The sequence below is a fragment of the Buceros rhinoceros genome, unplaced genomic scaffold (assembly GCF_000710305.1).
Source record: "Buceros rhinoceros silvestris isolate BGI_N320 unplaced genomic scaffold, ASM71030v1 scaffold33500, whole genome shotgun sequence".
Taxonomy (NCBI): Eukaryota; Metazoa; Chordata; class Aves; order Bucerotiformes; family Bucerotidae; genus Buceros; species Buceros rhinoceros.
The window spans coordinates 30,424-44,700 of record NW_010391923.1 but is presented as its reverse complement, the minus strand read 5'-3'; the positions used below and the strand labels follow the sequence as shown (position 1 = coordinate 44,700).

General features: G+C 45.9%; 1 protein-coding gene across 1 annotated transcript in view; it reads left to right on the top strand.

Annotated features, from left to right (window-relative positions):
- PLCH1 (phospholipase C, eta 1) overlaps positions 1-14,277 on the top strand; it is a 33,727-nt gene that overhangs the window by 8,438 nt on the left and 11,012 nt on the right. Inside the window, exons 5-13 of the mRNA XM_010143493.1 lie at positions 774-867; positions 1,760-1,963; positions 3,486-3,606; positions 4,610-4,781; positions 7,578-7,685; positions 8,716-8,877; positions 10,562-10,633; positions 13,383-13,477; positions 14,017-14,114. Coding sequence (XP_010141795.1) covers positions 774-867; positions 1,760-1,963; positions 3,486-3,606; positions 4,610-4,781; positions 7,578-7,685; positions 8,716-8,877; positions 10,562-10,633; positions 13,383-13,477; positions 14,017-14,114 — 1,126 coding nt within the window. The remainder of the gene's footprint in view (positions 1-773; positions 868-1,759; positions 1,964-3,485; positions 3,607-4,609; positions 4,782-7,577; positions 7,686-8,715; positions 8,878-10,561; positions 10,634-13,382; positions 13,478-14,016; positions 14,115-14,277) is intronic.

The window sequence follows — 14,277 nt, the reverse complement described above, 5'->3', positions numbered from 1 at the left end:
GCTGCCAAAGGTTTTAGAGTCGTCGCTGTCACCCGGTGATACTGTTAGTGGAGGCAACGAAATACACCCAACTGTAGTTCTCACAGTGCTTCTCCACAACTTAAGGGGTGGGGGTGAGAAAAGATGGGACCAGCATGGAAGCTGCTTCTGCCCTTTCATTTTAAAGGCAGTAAGTGTCTGGTGATGTCCTGGCCCCAGCAGTCAGGACCTCAGTTGGGGGCTAGTCAAAGCTGACGACAAAACTGTTCTTTGTTTCAGAAGAAGGGCTGGTTTTCATTTCAGAATCTAATTATTTATCTCACAGCCTGTATATTGTAGTGAAGTCTCTTGGAAGTAATGAAATCACAGAAGTGGAAAATGTGTGAAAATGAAATCAAACCCTGCCAGATCTCTTTGCATGTTTGAGTAGATTATATTAAAGAACACAACTTCACCATTCTCCTTCAGCAGAATTGCCCAGTACAACTATTATTAAGTGCGTTAACAGCTAATTTCCATCTGTAAACTGGAATGACACAGCTTTGCAGAGCTTGCTGCCTCTCACTCCTCTTTCTCTCCTCAGAGGTCAGAGCTGTGAGGCTCAAGCAGCACTGTCAAAAATCAAAATCTTTATAGTCCTTTTACAGTTGTGTTACTGTCCTAGTCATGTTTGACTGAACTTGGTGTCTGATCATAAGGTTCTCCAGCTGGACCCAGAAGCCTAAAGTAGATTTTGACGTGCTGCTGACATGGTATTAAAAATAAGTGCACCAACACTGTCTGTCTTTGTGCAGATGAATAATGTGACGCCAGAATATTGTCGTGACATCATAGAGAAGTTTGAAGTATCAGAAGAAAACAAGAAGCAGAATGTTCTTGGGATTGAAGGTAAAGTTTTTGATTTCAAAATTAGTTTTGTATTAATATACTGTAGCGGAATGGTAAAACTTCAGCAGCGTTTGCTGTAGCTTACAGGGTGTGACTGGGATAGGAGGTTACACAGAAGCTCAGCACCTTCTTTCGTTCCGCTGATGAGCGGGGTGGTGGTACCTGAGCTGCGGAAGGTGGACTGAACACACTTGTCTGTGCACTGGATTTGGGGTAGGGAGGTTCTCCAGGGTTTCAGAGAATTTTTACCATGTGCATTTTTGTCAGCTGCCAGTTTTGAGGGTCTGAATGAAACATCTGCTCTGAAAACAGGTTGGGCGCCAGCCATATCAATCCACGGGGTTTGTCAGTCTGGTCATACAACTGCTATTGGTTGCTCTTATGTGTCTCTTTCAATCCTACTTTCTGTTTTCACTCTTTGTTGTTAACTGATTTCTGAAGAGGCTTAGCTCTTTGCCATTGTTTGCAAATGTTTGTTGATTTTTTTATTTTAATTTTTTTGGCAGTCATAAATGTATCTTTCTAGATTATATTGGCCTTTCTAGTTCAAAGCTGGTTGAAGGTTGTCTGGGGACAAGGCATGGATCTTGGGAATGTGTTCTTCTCACAGAACTTCCGTAGGCTTCAAAAAGAAATACCTGTGTGTGCAGCAGTGGACTGAGTCCGCGCAGCCCCTGCAGTTTGCAAAGAGCCAGGCGAGCCACAGCCAGCAGATAAATGGCTGAAAACACGGGGTACGGGGAGATCAGTCGCTGCGGTGTGATTCAGTGGGTTTGGAGGCGTGAGTTAGCACTGACAAGCACAAACGGAAAAACCAAATGTTAGAGTGCAGCTGGTTTGCTTGGTACTAACGTACTGCATCTGTGGCAAACCTCTGTCTCTGTGTTCAAAGGTTTCACCAACTTCATGCGCAGTCCTGCTTGTGATGTATTTAATCCTCTGCACTGCGAGGTGCACCAGGATATGGATCAGCCCCTCTGTAACTATTTTATTGCTTCATCTCACAATACGTACCTGACTGGAGACCAGCTGCTCTCCCAGTCCAGGGTGGAGATGTACGCGCGAGTGCTGCAGGATGGCTGTCGATGTATCGAAGGTATGTTTTTAGTGTCACTTGCTGGTTGTGAGAAGCACGATGGATATTGCATTTAAGCACCAGGTCAGTGGCAAACTGAAAGCATTAATGCTTCACTGTCTGACCAACCTCAGCAGTAAACTCCTGTTCTCTAGCAGTCTGAATGGGATTTTTCTGCTGAGAATGACCTTCTCAGACAAACATCACAGACGCTGCTGTTCTTTCGTGCCTGCGCTTTGCTTTATCTTTTCTCAGTCAGTGCAGGTTTTCCATTGTCCTGTATTTGTGTGAAGCACTTTTTTTTTGTTGTTGCACAAGCCCCAGTAAGATAATGAGCAGGCATGAGTTTGAGGCCCTGCAGCTGCAGCAGAACAGCCCTGGTTGTTCTGCTCTGCGCTTCCCTGGTGCTGGAGGTTACCACTTCAGAGGAGGGCTTCCTAATCCACATCGTTCAGAACAAGCTGAGCCAGCAAAGTTGCCTGTGCTTCACGAGCTGAGTGGTAAGGTGGGTGTTTGCATATGCAGTTCCTCCCACGGGTGTCAAGAGAAGAGGACGACAGGTGAGCAAACAGTGCCTTCTGTCAGCAGAGCTGTGTGTCCAGTTCTGCCACCACCCTAGAGCTGGGAAGCTTGGCTTTGGTCTGCCACGACAGAGACAGGATGCCGTTTTGTCGGCTGGGGATGCTGTTTGCCTGGTGGCCTGGAGATCGCATTTTATTCTTGTCTAAGTTTTGCATAATGTAAATAATAACAAAACATCAGAAATTGTCTTTTCAAGACTCTGTGTGGAATAAAGTCTTTTGACAAATTTAAACTTAGTATTAATTTTTTATGACTGACATTACAAAACTCATCTCTGGAAAAAAAAAATTGTTAGTCTGAACTTAGGTTGATTAGAGAAAGTGAATCTGGGAAAAGTGGGTGATCTGTCACTGGACTTTGCCTACTGAGGGAAAGCTCACTTTAGAGAGTAGTACCAGTATTACCCTACTTGCTTGACCTTGAAGATACTGTCCAGCTGAGGTAATAGTTCTGCAGCTTTCTCTTGGTAAAGTTTTCGTCGTCCTGTAGAGGCAACAGTAGTGATGAGTTTGGTGTAACTCCAGGGGAAGTATTGCTGAGGCCATTGTTGATGGATTTCATGCCGTTCTTACTAGAGTCAGTTATAAACCCGCAAGTTTAACTGGGAGTGGAAAAAGGCTAAATTGGTTTTTTTTTAAACAGCTTGTCCTCAGAAGGAGAAGCTGTTTCCCAAGAGACAGCTGTAAACATTGTTTGACTTATTACACCTTTGTAGTTTTGTATATGAGGAAAAAACTCTCAGTTTAATAAAAGGGGGGAAAACCAGCTCGGTTGCAGATTTCTCAATGTAAGAAAAGGCTGTATCCTTAGTCTTCGCTCACTTGGGAGGTCATAGTATGAGTGGAACCTGCCGAGGCCTGCGTGGTTGAGTGCTGCACAAGAGTTCTGCGGGCAAGCAAGACCCGCAGAAATACATAAGATCATGAGCAGCTCTTGATGTGTAGCTTTTTTATCTTGACAGTGGATTGCTGGGATGGTCCAGATGGAGAGCCGGTAGTGCACCATGGCTATACTCTTACTTCTAAAATACTCTTCCGCGATGTGGCAGAAACCATCAATAAATACGCCTTCATCAAGAATGAGTAAGTGTAGAGGCAGGTTTGAAGCCTCCCCTGTCTGTTTTGTGTCGTTAATCCCATGTCAAAATCAAAGTCGGCATCAGGAAGTATGTATATTCCTTTCAACACATTGAGAAATCGTAGAACCATTCCATTCCCTGGGTTGTATTTACTGTTCAACTGCATGGGCTCTTTCTATAGTCCACTGGAGAGTTCAGCCTAAGTTAGCTAGAAGGACCTTTCCTGCACTATAAACTCAGTACTGTTTTGAGCAGTCTGAGACTGTTGAGCATCTACAGATTATTTTGGTCCTTTGAACAGAACTTCCCACTCATCCAGAGGGAAATTCTCCTGAAAAATCATTACAGCAATATTCTCTACTTAAGAAAAATACTTTCTTTCAGCAGGTGAGTTGAAAAGCTGTCTCATCCGTAGTATGAGGACGCGGTGAGCTGTGGGGTGATGTTCTGATTCTGCTTCATTTGCCATGGTACTATAGAACAGTTTATTATGAAAACTGTGGAGTTTAACCATATGTACACAACAGGCTCAAATCATGAGTGGGTGTATAGAATTTTGAGTAGTTCAGAGAGAATAAAGGGAGGCAAATTTGTTTAAGAAATAGGCTGTTATATAGAGGAACAATGTCTTCGGCTCAGGAAATTTAAGCTGCAGATTCCTGAGCATGGGAGATTATTCTGGAAAGTATGGCCAAATATTTCTCCTTGGCCAGGGTCTGGGCATCTTCAGAGATGTGGCCTGACTCACTTAGCTGCACTTAAGACAAAGGCAGGTTGTTTCTGCAGCTATCAGTCTTTGGCAGATGAACAGAGGAGTTGGCAATTCGTGTGCATGTTGATTTCAAAATGCTTTGGGGATCCGGGAGGTCATGGGCGAAGTCCTTCCTCCTAAAGTGGGTTTGTTTCCAGATTCCTGACAGTGCAAAAGCAAGCTGCTCAAGCTGGTTTATGTGGTAAGCTGTGCTGGTCGTCTCTCTTAAAACAGTGTCTGGGGGTTTCGTTTCCAGGTTTCCCGTGATACTGTCTATTGAAAACCACTGCAGTATTCAACAGCAAAAGAAGATCGCTCAGTACTTGAAGGAGATATTTGGTGACAAACTGGACTTGTCATCTGTGGCCACTGGAGATTCCAGACAGCTTCCTAGCCCTCAAAACTTGAAAGGGAAAGTCCTAGTGAAGGTAACTTGCTACTGGCGGCATGTTCAAAATGCAACACAAGTCAGCATGTGACGTTGGTTGGGGATTTTCTTTGGCTCTGGAGAACCAGTGCAGCAGTACCGTGTGGAGCAGAGCAGAGGCAGAGAGCTAGAATCCTGAGCTTTTCAGAGACATTGAAATGGAGTGTACCTTGGACTATGCAAGTGTCCCAGAGTACTTATCCCTGTTGAAACACTTACAGCAGTGGATAGAATGTGCTTTCTATGAAGCATCTTCCCTGAGAGTCTTGAAGTTAGAGGTGCTTATCTTTAAACCTTAGCACCAAGTCAGGAGAGCAGGAAATTTGATGTAAAATGCACCGTTACGCATAGAAGGAGCAGTGACACAGGTACCTGAGCCTGATGTTTCCTCTTTTTTGAAATTTGTCTAATTTGTTATTAGTGGATATTGCTCTGTATGCTTGATATTCCTGTAGCTTCTAGATATTACTCTACAGACCCTTCCTGGACAAAGTATTTTGGAGTCTGAAAATTCCTTGCATTTTCTTGCATTTCCCCCTCACCCTGCTATGAGCTGTAGTTCATGAAATGAAACTGTTTTCATGGTTCATCAGCCGTGTTGATGAGAGAGGAGCACTTCAGAAGTGGCTGTAAGCAGTGGCGAGGGAGGAGGCCCCAAAGCACAGAAGTTAGTGTTGTGTGCAAGATTAATTGTTTGAGCATCTTGGTATAAACGGATTTGCTCTGAATGGAATTTCAAAGACCAAGATGGATATAGTAAGAACGAAATGCGAGGCAGGCCTTGGAGAGGATGATTAATAGAGCTGCGGCTTATGGTGTTGTCTAATTTACTTTGACACATGGGGGCAATTACTTCGCTGTGAGCTCTGGAGGTACTCTCCCCACCCCCCACCACTGTGTCAAGCTGGCTACGAGGGTCCGCAGTTTTGGCTGGATGTTATTTTGAATGTGTTTCAGTGTGTAGTACGGAGCTGACTCTGAATTAGGAAACCTGTGAGTGCCCAGCTGTGATTTTGACTCCCCCCGATCAGTTTTTGTGTGTATCTGCTTGTTAATGAGCTATACAAACACACAGTGTTGGTGTTTTAGGAGTCAAACAAAATGGTTTGTAATGTCAGGCATTCAACAAAACACAGCAAATTGCCCTGAAATGCTCCATCAGCGCTCAAAAGGCAGGAGAGGTTTGGCACGGTGCTGTTCCTAGGTGCGCTTTTGAGCTGCTCTTCTGAGCGCGTTTGAGTTGGTCCCTGTAGTTCGATTCTTCAGCACTGAAGCCCTGTGAGTAGTGACAGGGTGGTGCGGAGCTGAGCTAACGCTTTCAGACCCAGCAATGCTATTTCAAGCACCACTGTATCTGTTCACAAAGCCCCGTCTCCCATCTCCTGCTTGATTTAAGCAGCCCTGTTGGAAAAGGTGAAACCACATTTAGGGAGCAGCATCGTGTTGAGAAGCCAGCCAGTTTCTCATCTGTTTGCTATTATTTTTGCTCCATTTTCTACGTGTTCCTTGGAAAGGCAGTATTGATTCATTAGCCAAGCAATTTCAAGTAATGGCATCATTTTCATCTTGCTGGTGTACAGAAAGAGTAAGTCTAATAATACTCCTGGATGTAAGCTGGTATAAAGGAACCAGTGTGAAGTGAATTGACCCTCATTAGAAGGCAGCTCTATTAATTCCAAAGTGCAGTCTGTAAATCAATCCTCCTCCTTTCTGCAGAAATCAAGTGAGTTCTTGTCTACCTCTGTCACTGGCGAGGCAGCCAGAGGAAGACACATGCAGACGTCATAGCACCGAAGTTAATAGGTGATTTATTAAGTAGCAGAGGGTAAAGCAAGAGGTAATGCCACAAGTAACAGCTGGAAAGTGCAGATTGGGTGGCAGGAAAAGCTTTTCCAGCTGAGGACAGTGCATGGGAAGGGGCTGCCCAGAAAGCCAGGGGAGTCTCCACCCTCGAGAGCTGGCAAAGCATGGCTAAGCAAAGCTCACCTAGAGCTGGTGAAGATCTCCCTTTAGTGGGAGAGTGGACTGGAGAACTTCAGAGGTCCCGTAGCTAGTGTTTCTAAGGTTCCGGGGTGGGGGTTCGCTGTGAGTGATCATACACGAGAATTAAAGATGAATGTGCTAAAAAAGGAGAATTAATCTGCTGGAGCCTGTGTTTTAATTTTTTGTTTACCAGCAGTAGCCAATAACCTCTCTTTGCTCATCACTGTAATAAGCTGGAAACTAGACACAGAATTAAAGTAGCTCCTTTCTAGGGTAGGTATGTGATGTTCACAGTGCTGGGTTGGCAGCTCCTTTGGATTGCTGCACTCTTGCACGAACATGCACTATTAAAACGGGCTTTGCTGCTTCCTTCAGGACGATGGCTCTTGCAGAGACTTCTTTCGTGTCTGCATTTTTCATTCTGAGAAGGGCCCAACCCAAAATCTTAACTTCTGACTTGTAGAGTTTTATTCTAAATATACAACCCTGCTAGGGGTAAGCCTGAAATACCTGAGAGGCGTTGCAGACAGGTCTGTGGACACGTGCTGGCTTGCTCCAGAGGTGGGAGGTGGTGTGCCGCCTCTGAAAGAGCTTGTGAAGATCTTTCACTAACAAGCTCTTCCAGGAGCACTGAAGTGATCTCTTGTGATAACCTGGGTCCTTGAACCGGTTTGCATGAGACTCTCTGAAAACAAATTCTAAACTCTGGTCACCATTTGCAGAAGTAGGAGTTGAGGAATGGGCTACTTTGGTCTGTGACTGAGTAACACCATCCATGTGAGCATTGACGATGAATATTTTTTCTTCATTTTAGGGTAAAAAGTTGCCCTGCAGTCTTGGAGCAGATGCTGAGGAGGGGGAGGTTTCAGACGAGGACAGCGCTGATGAAATCGAAGATGACTGCAAATTAAAGCCCTGCTATGTATGTGCACACACCCCCTTCCTAGAACTGCTACATCTCTGTGTTCCTTATGTGCTTGCTCCATAATCCTGCATACTGCTGTTAGCAGATCAGAGCTTGTACCTCAGCAGGTCTGATTTTATCTCTGCTTTCGAATGTCACCCAGTGAGGTTGCCTTGTTGCCACACGGAAGCACCCATCTCTAGTTCTCGTCAGCTGCTTTTGGGTTACGTACTGATGTTTTAATTTGACTCTATCATTTATGCCTGCTTTTAGTCATTGAATGTTTTTCAGAATAGCTTGGGGTTTCTTTATGGTTTATAGAACTAGTTCAGAGGAAGTATGTGTTTTTGGCAGTTCTTCCTCTCCCTGATGCTGCTACGATACTAGTGTCAGCACCATCTTCTGGGGGATTCATCTACACCACACAGAACCACACAGAAGGGTTGATTTGGTTCCTGCCCCCCTTCCCCTTCCCCTGCCTCCCCCAGGTAAACAAACCCCCTTTATGTTACTGGACAGAATAATGTGACTTGGAAAGTCATATTTCTGTTTGCTGTCCCATGCTGTTCAATAGGAGCAGTCTGTACCTGACTGACACGGCTTGAGCACTTCTGAGGAGATGACGCTTTCTTCAACAGAAAGACCTGAGACAGAACTTTGCAATCCTAAAGCAAACTCCAGTACTTCTTTTGGGGCTAGAAATGGACAGAGCTGTTGCTTTTCTCTCCCGTCTCAGGAGAGGCCTCACACCCTACGGACAGAGGAATGCTATGAAACAAAGAGCTGACACTAGGACTGGGTTCTGGGGTGACCTCTGTGGTGGACTGTGCTGTGGCGAGGCACTGTACATTGTGTCAGCAGGGACTAAAGAGAAAAAGGAAAGTGGAAATGGCAATAGAAAAGGCAAAACCAGGCAGGATTAGGCAAGAAGCTGCTTCTTGTAGAGAGGAGCCTGTGTGGCCTGAAGTGTGTGTAATGCTTCCTCAGGCTGTCCCAGAAGTGACGGACATGATGATCTACCTTAACTGCATGTCTCAATGTCTTTCAGAGTAATGGTGCAACTGAGCACCAGGTGGAATCCTTTATAAGAACAAAACTGGAATCGCTGATGAAAGAATCCCAAATCAGGGACAAAGAAGATCCTGACAGCTTCACTGTGAGGGCTCTGCTGAAGGCAACTCACGAGGGTTTAAATAGTAACCTGAAGCAGGTAGGTGGGTTTTTCCCTTTTGCGTGCTCTGTTGAATATTAGACCTGTGGTGCAGGTTTTTTGGGTGAGAAAGCTGATAACTTACGAGCAACTTCTGAGAGTTTGTATTATCCAAAACGAAAACTTGGAGCTATTTCCTGAAGACCTCTAAGGAGAGAATTTGAATGGGCAAATGGGAAGGGTTTGCTGTTTCACTGTGTCCTCATCTGGTTTATTCCCTGTAAAACTGGGAAGTGACTGACTCAGCAAGTAGCAGTATCATGAGCGTGTGTCAGGTGGTTTAGTTTGTGTCTAGGTTGTTGGGGAGAGGTTCTTTTCCTGTCGCCTTAGTCGTGATAACTGAACACATTGTCCTCCTGTAAAGCCGATGGCTGGTTTGTAGAGCACTGAAATGCAGGATTGTGCTTCTGCTGCCCTAAGCAAGGTTCTATTTTTTCATGGCTCTTTTTTCAGGCTGTTTTGGATCAACAACAGTGTATGTCTTTTCCCTTTTGTGTCAAACTATTTTGCTTTGGTAAAGCAGTAAAATGTACTGGAATTTTGAGTACATCAATAAAGAATTAGTACCTGGAATCCACGGTCACCTCAACTGGATACAACCCCCAGTTACGTTAAACCCAGAGTCAATTGTTCTGGGGGGGATGTGCCTGCACTGTACCGGTGTAGTCAGAAAGGTCAAGTTTGTGTGGCTCTGCTTGCTGCACATCTTCACTCTGCAGGGGCTGACAGGCTCTACGTAAGCCCTTTCTCCAAGGCTGGACCTTTGAGACTTCTGCCTGAAGCCAGGCTTGACTGCGGAAAACATACTCGGCTTGTGCCGGTGCCCAAGCCGTCTGGCGAGAGCTGCGTGGTGGAGGGAGGGGGCTGTAGGAATGCAGAGGACAAAGCATCTGACCTGACAGAGAAGGGTTATTTTCAGACTGTGGCTTTGCAGGGTGAGAACAGACTCAGCTTGGCGGTTCCCTTTGGCCTTGGTGAGGGCAGAGAGGAGCCATTATCGTTATGATAGCAAGAAGTGAATCCCAGCTCCACACGGAGCAGGGAGTAACTGATGGGACTTGCTGAAATGCTGCGGCAATACTCTTCAGCACCTCTAGGTCTCTGCCTTGCTCTCCCGAAGGTGAAGGGATGTGCATTCCTGACAGGAAGAGCTAGGTGCTGCCAGCAGTTATCAGAGCGATGGCTAGGGGCATGGCTCTAAGAGTGAGACTCTGATTTGGGGCTGCTGTGGAAAGTCCATGTTTATCTGTTAGAAGGATTTATTTCTTCCCCTTTGCTTTTGTGGCTATTTTCAAGTACACTTTCAAATGTCACTGTGTTCTGTTGTTGCTTGGCTGCCTTTGCTAGACTCTCTGTTCTGCATGGTTGGTTGTGTCTTGAGTGTTAATGTTCATACTTTTCCTTACTGTTAGAGGATCACTAAGCTATCAAGTGTATAAAGAGATTAGAAAAGTCCTGTAATGAGATTTTGGATTTCAGTTTGTGCTCACAGATCAGTCTGCTCTGTTTAGACTTTCACTCACTTTTATTCTCCCTTGCCATCCCTGTACTTTTCTAAGAGTCAGGGTGACACACAAGAAATTATATTAGGTTGAAACTATGTCTTTTAGAGACTGTAGCAGACTCCTTAAAGACACTTCTGCAGGTATCCAGTTACACTGTTTACTGCACTTTCTCTGCACAGAACCTGGACACAAAAGAAGGTGGAAAAAAACCCCATAGTCGATCACTGATGGGCAACTTCGGTAAACACAAAGTAAGTAGAACAAGAGACTCCGTTTGCTGTTCCAGATCTGCCAGCAATCTAGAGACACTGGGTATGTGTTATTGCTTGGGACAAGCTTGGGGGGGTGGGGGTGGGAGGGGCAGGGGAGGCAATGAGGGAGGACTACGTGATTACTCTTGGTGTGTTAATTGCTGTTCAGAAGAATATTAGCTGCTGGCAGTGTGGAGAACCCCTTAAAGGGGGTCATGCAAACTGCAAAAAAAGTCTTGCCTGACCAGAAAGGTGATCTTTACTAGTGATGTGGAATTGCTGGTTTTCTGACCAAACCTGCAGCAGAGCAATGTAGACTGCACCTTGGTGTGTCCCTGTTTTCCAGCCCCCCTCCACACTGCTGGCCTTCGGTGCCCAGCATTCCTCTCTTCCACAGCCCAAGCAGTGCCGTGCAGGGTGCTGTCACTGTCCGCTTGCTGCCGGGGCCTGACTGCTGGGACTGAGCTCTAGCTCTGGGCTCCTGCTGTGTGAAAACGTGTTCTGCTCTGATCTCCTCCCGGTTTGGCATGTAGAATGTTTGTGTAGCTGCTAGGTCAGGTTGTCTGCTTTGCTGGGTCTTCGCTGTGGCGGCCCTACGGAACCAAGCAAGAGCTAATACAGTTCCAGTGAGTGTGGGGCTTCATTTACACAGGACAGAGAGCAGCCACCAAAACGGACAGTGCGCCAGTGTTTCCTCCCATTTCCTGACACATGTGTTCCTGTCATCCACCTCCCTGGTTCCCACACTCCCCCAGTGCCTCCAGGCTTGGGTTTACTGAATGAGTAGCCTCAGCATGAGCTGATCCAGCTGAAAGCTTCTTTCCTCTCTGAGCCAGTTAGCAGATCCCCATGAGCAGATAGCTCGTGGTGAGAGGCATGCAGCAGGTCTGCAGCCAAGCCCCTGCGCCACCAGCGGCTTCCCTGCCTCCAGCCCGCTCAGCGCCTGTGGTCCTCCTCAGCCGTACCCGTGGTGGAGGCTGCAGCCGAGCAGGGAGCACTCTCTGTAATTGATAATCTGAGCAGCGGCTTAGGAAAAAACCAGCAATTACGAAATATTTCATAGAACCTCAGCTGTCACCAGCTCATCTGCCCTGAAGCCAGCTGGGAGCCATCATAAATTCTCTAGGCAGACACTCCCTGGGCTCATATTTGCACTTTGATTATAAGTTCACATCGGTCTGAAGTGGTCATATTTCTTTCAGCAGCTTCAGCTCAGTGGGCGTTATCAACCCACTGGGTGCTGAGATCCGCAGGTACCCATTGTGCATGATAGTGGACATTCCCATTGTAACCCCTGCTTGCTGATGGGAAAACAAATGCTGTGCAATGAGATGTCACGGACAAAACCCAACCATTCAAAACTGCCAGTGACACAGGGCTGGAAAGTATGTCAATAATTTAATTAACTAGTCATCCTAATGGACGTGGCAGCTTGGAAAGCCCATTCATTTCATCTCTGCTGCAAAAAGATGAGGAGTATATATATTTTTTAAAAATTACTATTTTTTAAAAATAATGATCGTATTGTAGACTGAGGCAACAGGAGTGAGTAACTTCCCCCTCATGCCTCTCCAGCTAAAGGGATGCCTGGGAAAGATGGTTACTATTGATATTTTTGCAGGTACAGAATTATCCACCATGGGATATTGACTTGTGATGTTTTCAGCTAGCCCTTGCGCCAAGCGTGTGCACGTATTAACTCTGTAAAAACTGCCAGGGGAGGGACAAAGACCCTAAGGCTGGCAATCCCTCCAAGATAACCACAGGAAACATCCAGAGCACAGAGCTGCGCGTTCCTGAATTGAACCCCGCACATGAGTTCCAATACAGTCAGCTGTATTTCAGAAAACGAAGTGAGGAACATCAGTGGTGTAGCACAGCAGGGGAAATCTGTGCTCAATTAGCCATACCAGCAAAAGGATAAGGAGCTCTCAGTTATATCATTAACTACCACTTGATGAGAAGGGAATTGAAGAAACGCTCCCTTGACGCTATAGTTAGTGATATAGAAGATGTAATGGTGAAAGTGGAAACTGTTAAATAGGTGCCTATGAAAACAAAGGTGCTTTTGAGATGTTAATCTTAGCTGTTTTCTTTACTGTGTACTGCAATAATTGAATGTGTGTGTGGCTCAAGGCAGCAGAAAGATGGTTGAATCTTGTGCCCAGCCTCTGTTCTCAACTGAAAGAATTTGGTAAATTCCCTAAACTGGGGGGAACATAGGCAGGTGGAAGCAATACACTGTACGTTTAGATCCTACTGTGAGTTACTGTTTGTTAGATATGATAACATCCATCAGAATTTTGGCAGGCCCAGTGTGCTGGAGACAGTGGAGCAACGTTGTCCCCTCAGATGAGGAAGGAGAAGGGGAGGGGAGCTGCAGAATATTCAGTGGCCTGCAATCAGTTACTTTGAGAAGTAATTTTCCTCGGGGACTTGTCTGCTCGCCAGCAGATAAACCTGCTCTGTGGCTGCAGGCTTGGTCCTTGCAGTTCAACGGAGTGTGATCAGGGCACAGATGCTTTGTGTTGGCTCTTCTTCTCTGCAGTGATGGAAGCAGTTGACATACCAGCCAGGGTTCTCTGCTGTCGAATCTCCAGGGTCATTCCACACCCTTGTAGGACACTGGTCCTGTGCCGTAACCCTGCTGTAGCTCCTCCACCCACCCACCTGACATAAGTGACAATAATGAGAGTTTATAGACCCACGCCACAAACTGCCACTGCTCTGCTCAATTCTTTCCCAACAGAAAGCCGGGAAGGCAGCATCCAAATACCACAGTGCGTCAGATGAGGACGAAAGCCAGCAAAGCTCTTGTGGGAAGGAACTGGGGCAGCTCCACAGGTACGCTATGAATCACTGCGGCTTTACGGCTCAGTTCAAGCTAGCGACATGTTTACTATTATCAGTATTTATATGTCATTGCCTCAGGGGAGGCTGTTCTTAAGAGCAGGTTGTTTATGACGCAGCTGTTGGGGTATAGTGTGCTGTGACTGCTGTAGCCTGGTAATTTGATTGCACAGGTTTTTATAGGCTGCAAACAGCAATTACCCTCGCACTGAAAAGAAGTGGGATAGTAATGCTCTGCTAATGGAAAAATGCCAGTCTGCATTTTACGTGCGATAAACAGTGCTCAGAGAAAACTGTTTAGGCTAAATAAGGGCACGTCACAGCCCAGCCAGCTTTGTTCCATCTGAGAATGGAAAGGAAAAGCAATCCAACAAGTGCCATTGAGAATGCATTGGTTGTCACTGAAATGCTGCATTTCTGGATACAGCTCGAAGCCTTTTTTATCAATGAAGCTAACAGAAAGGGGGATTGAAATATGCTTTAAATACTGAAAAATTCCCCATTTGCTTTATATGTTATACACAACTCAGCAGGCTGGCTCGTAGAAGGAAAACGGTGAAGCTGTGCCGAGCCCTGTCAGACCTGGTGGTGTACACCAACTCTGTGGCAGCCCAGGACATAGTCGATGACGGTAAGACTGCTGCCACAAGTCTTTCCCGTGCCTTTTTCACTTCTGGTACGGTAGAAAACATATCTCTGTTCTCAAGGTTCCCCTTCTTTTCCAAAGAACGTTTAAAAGCGGAGCAGTTAGCTAGCTGTTCCTTTTACTTAACCGTGGAGGAAGGGTAAAGCAC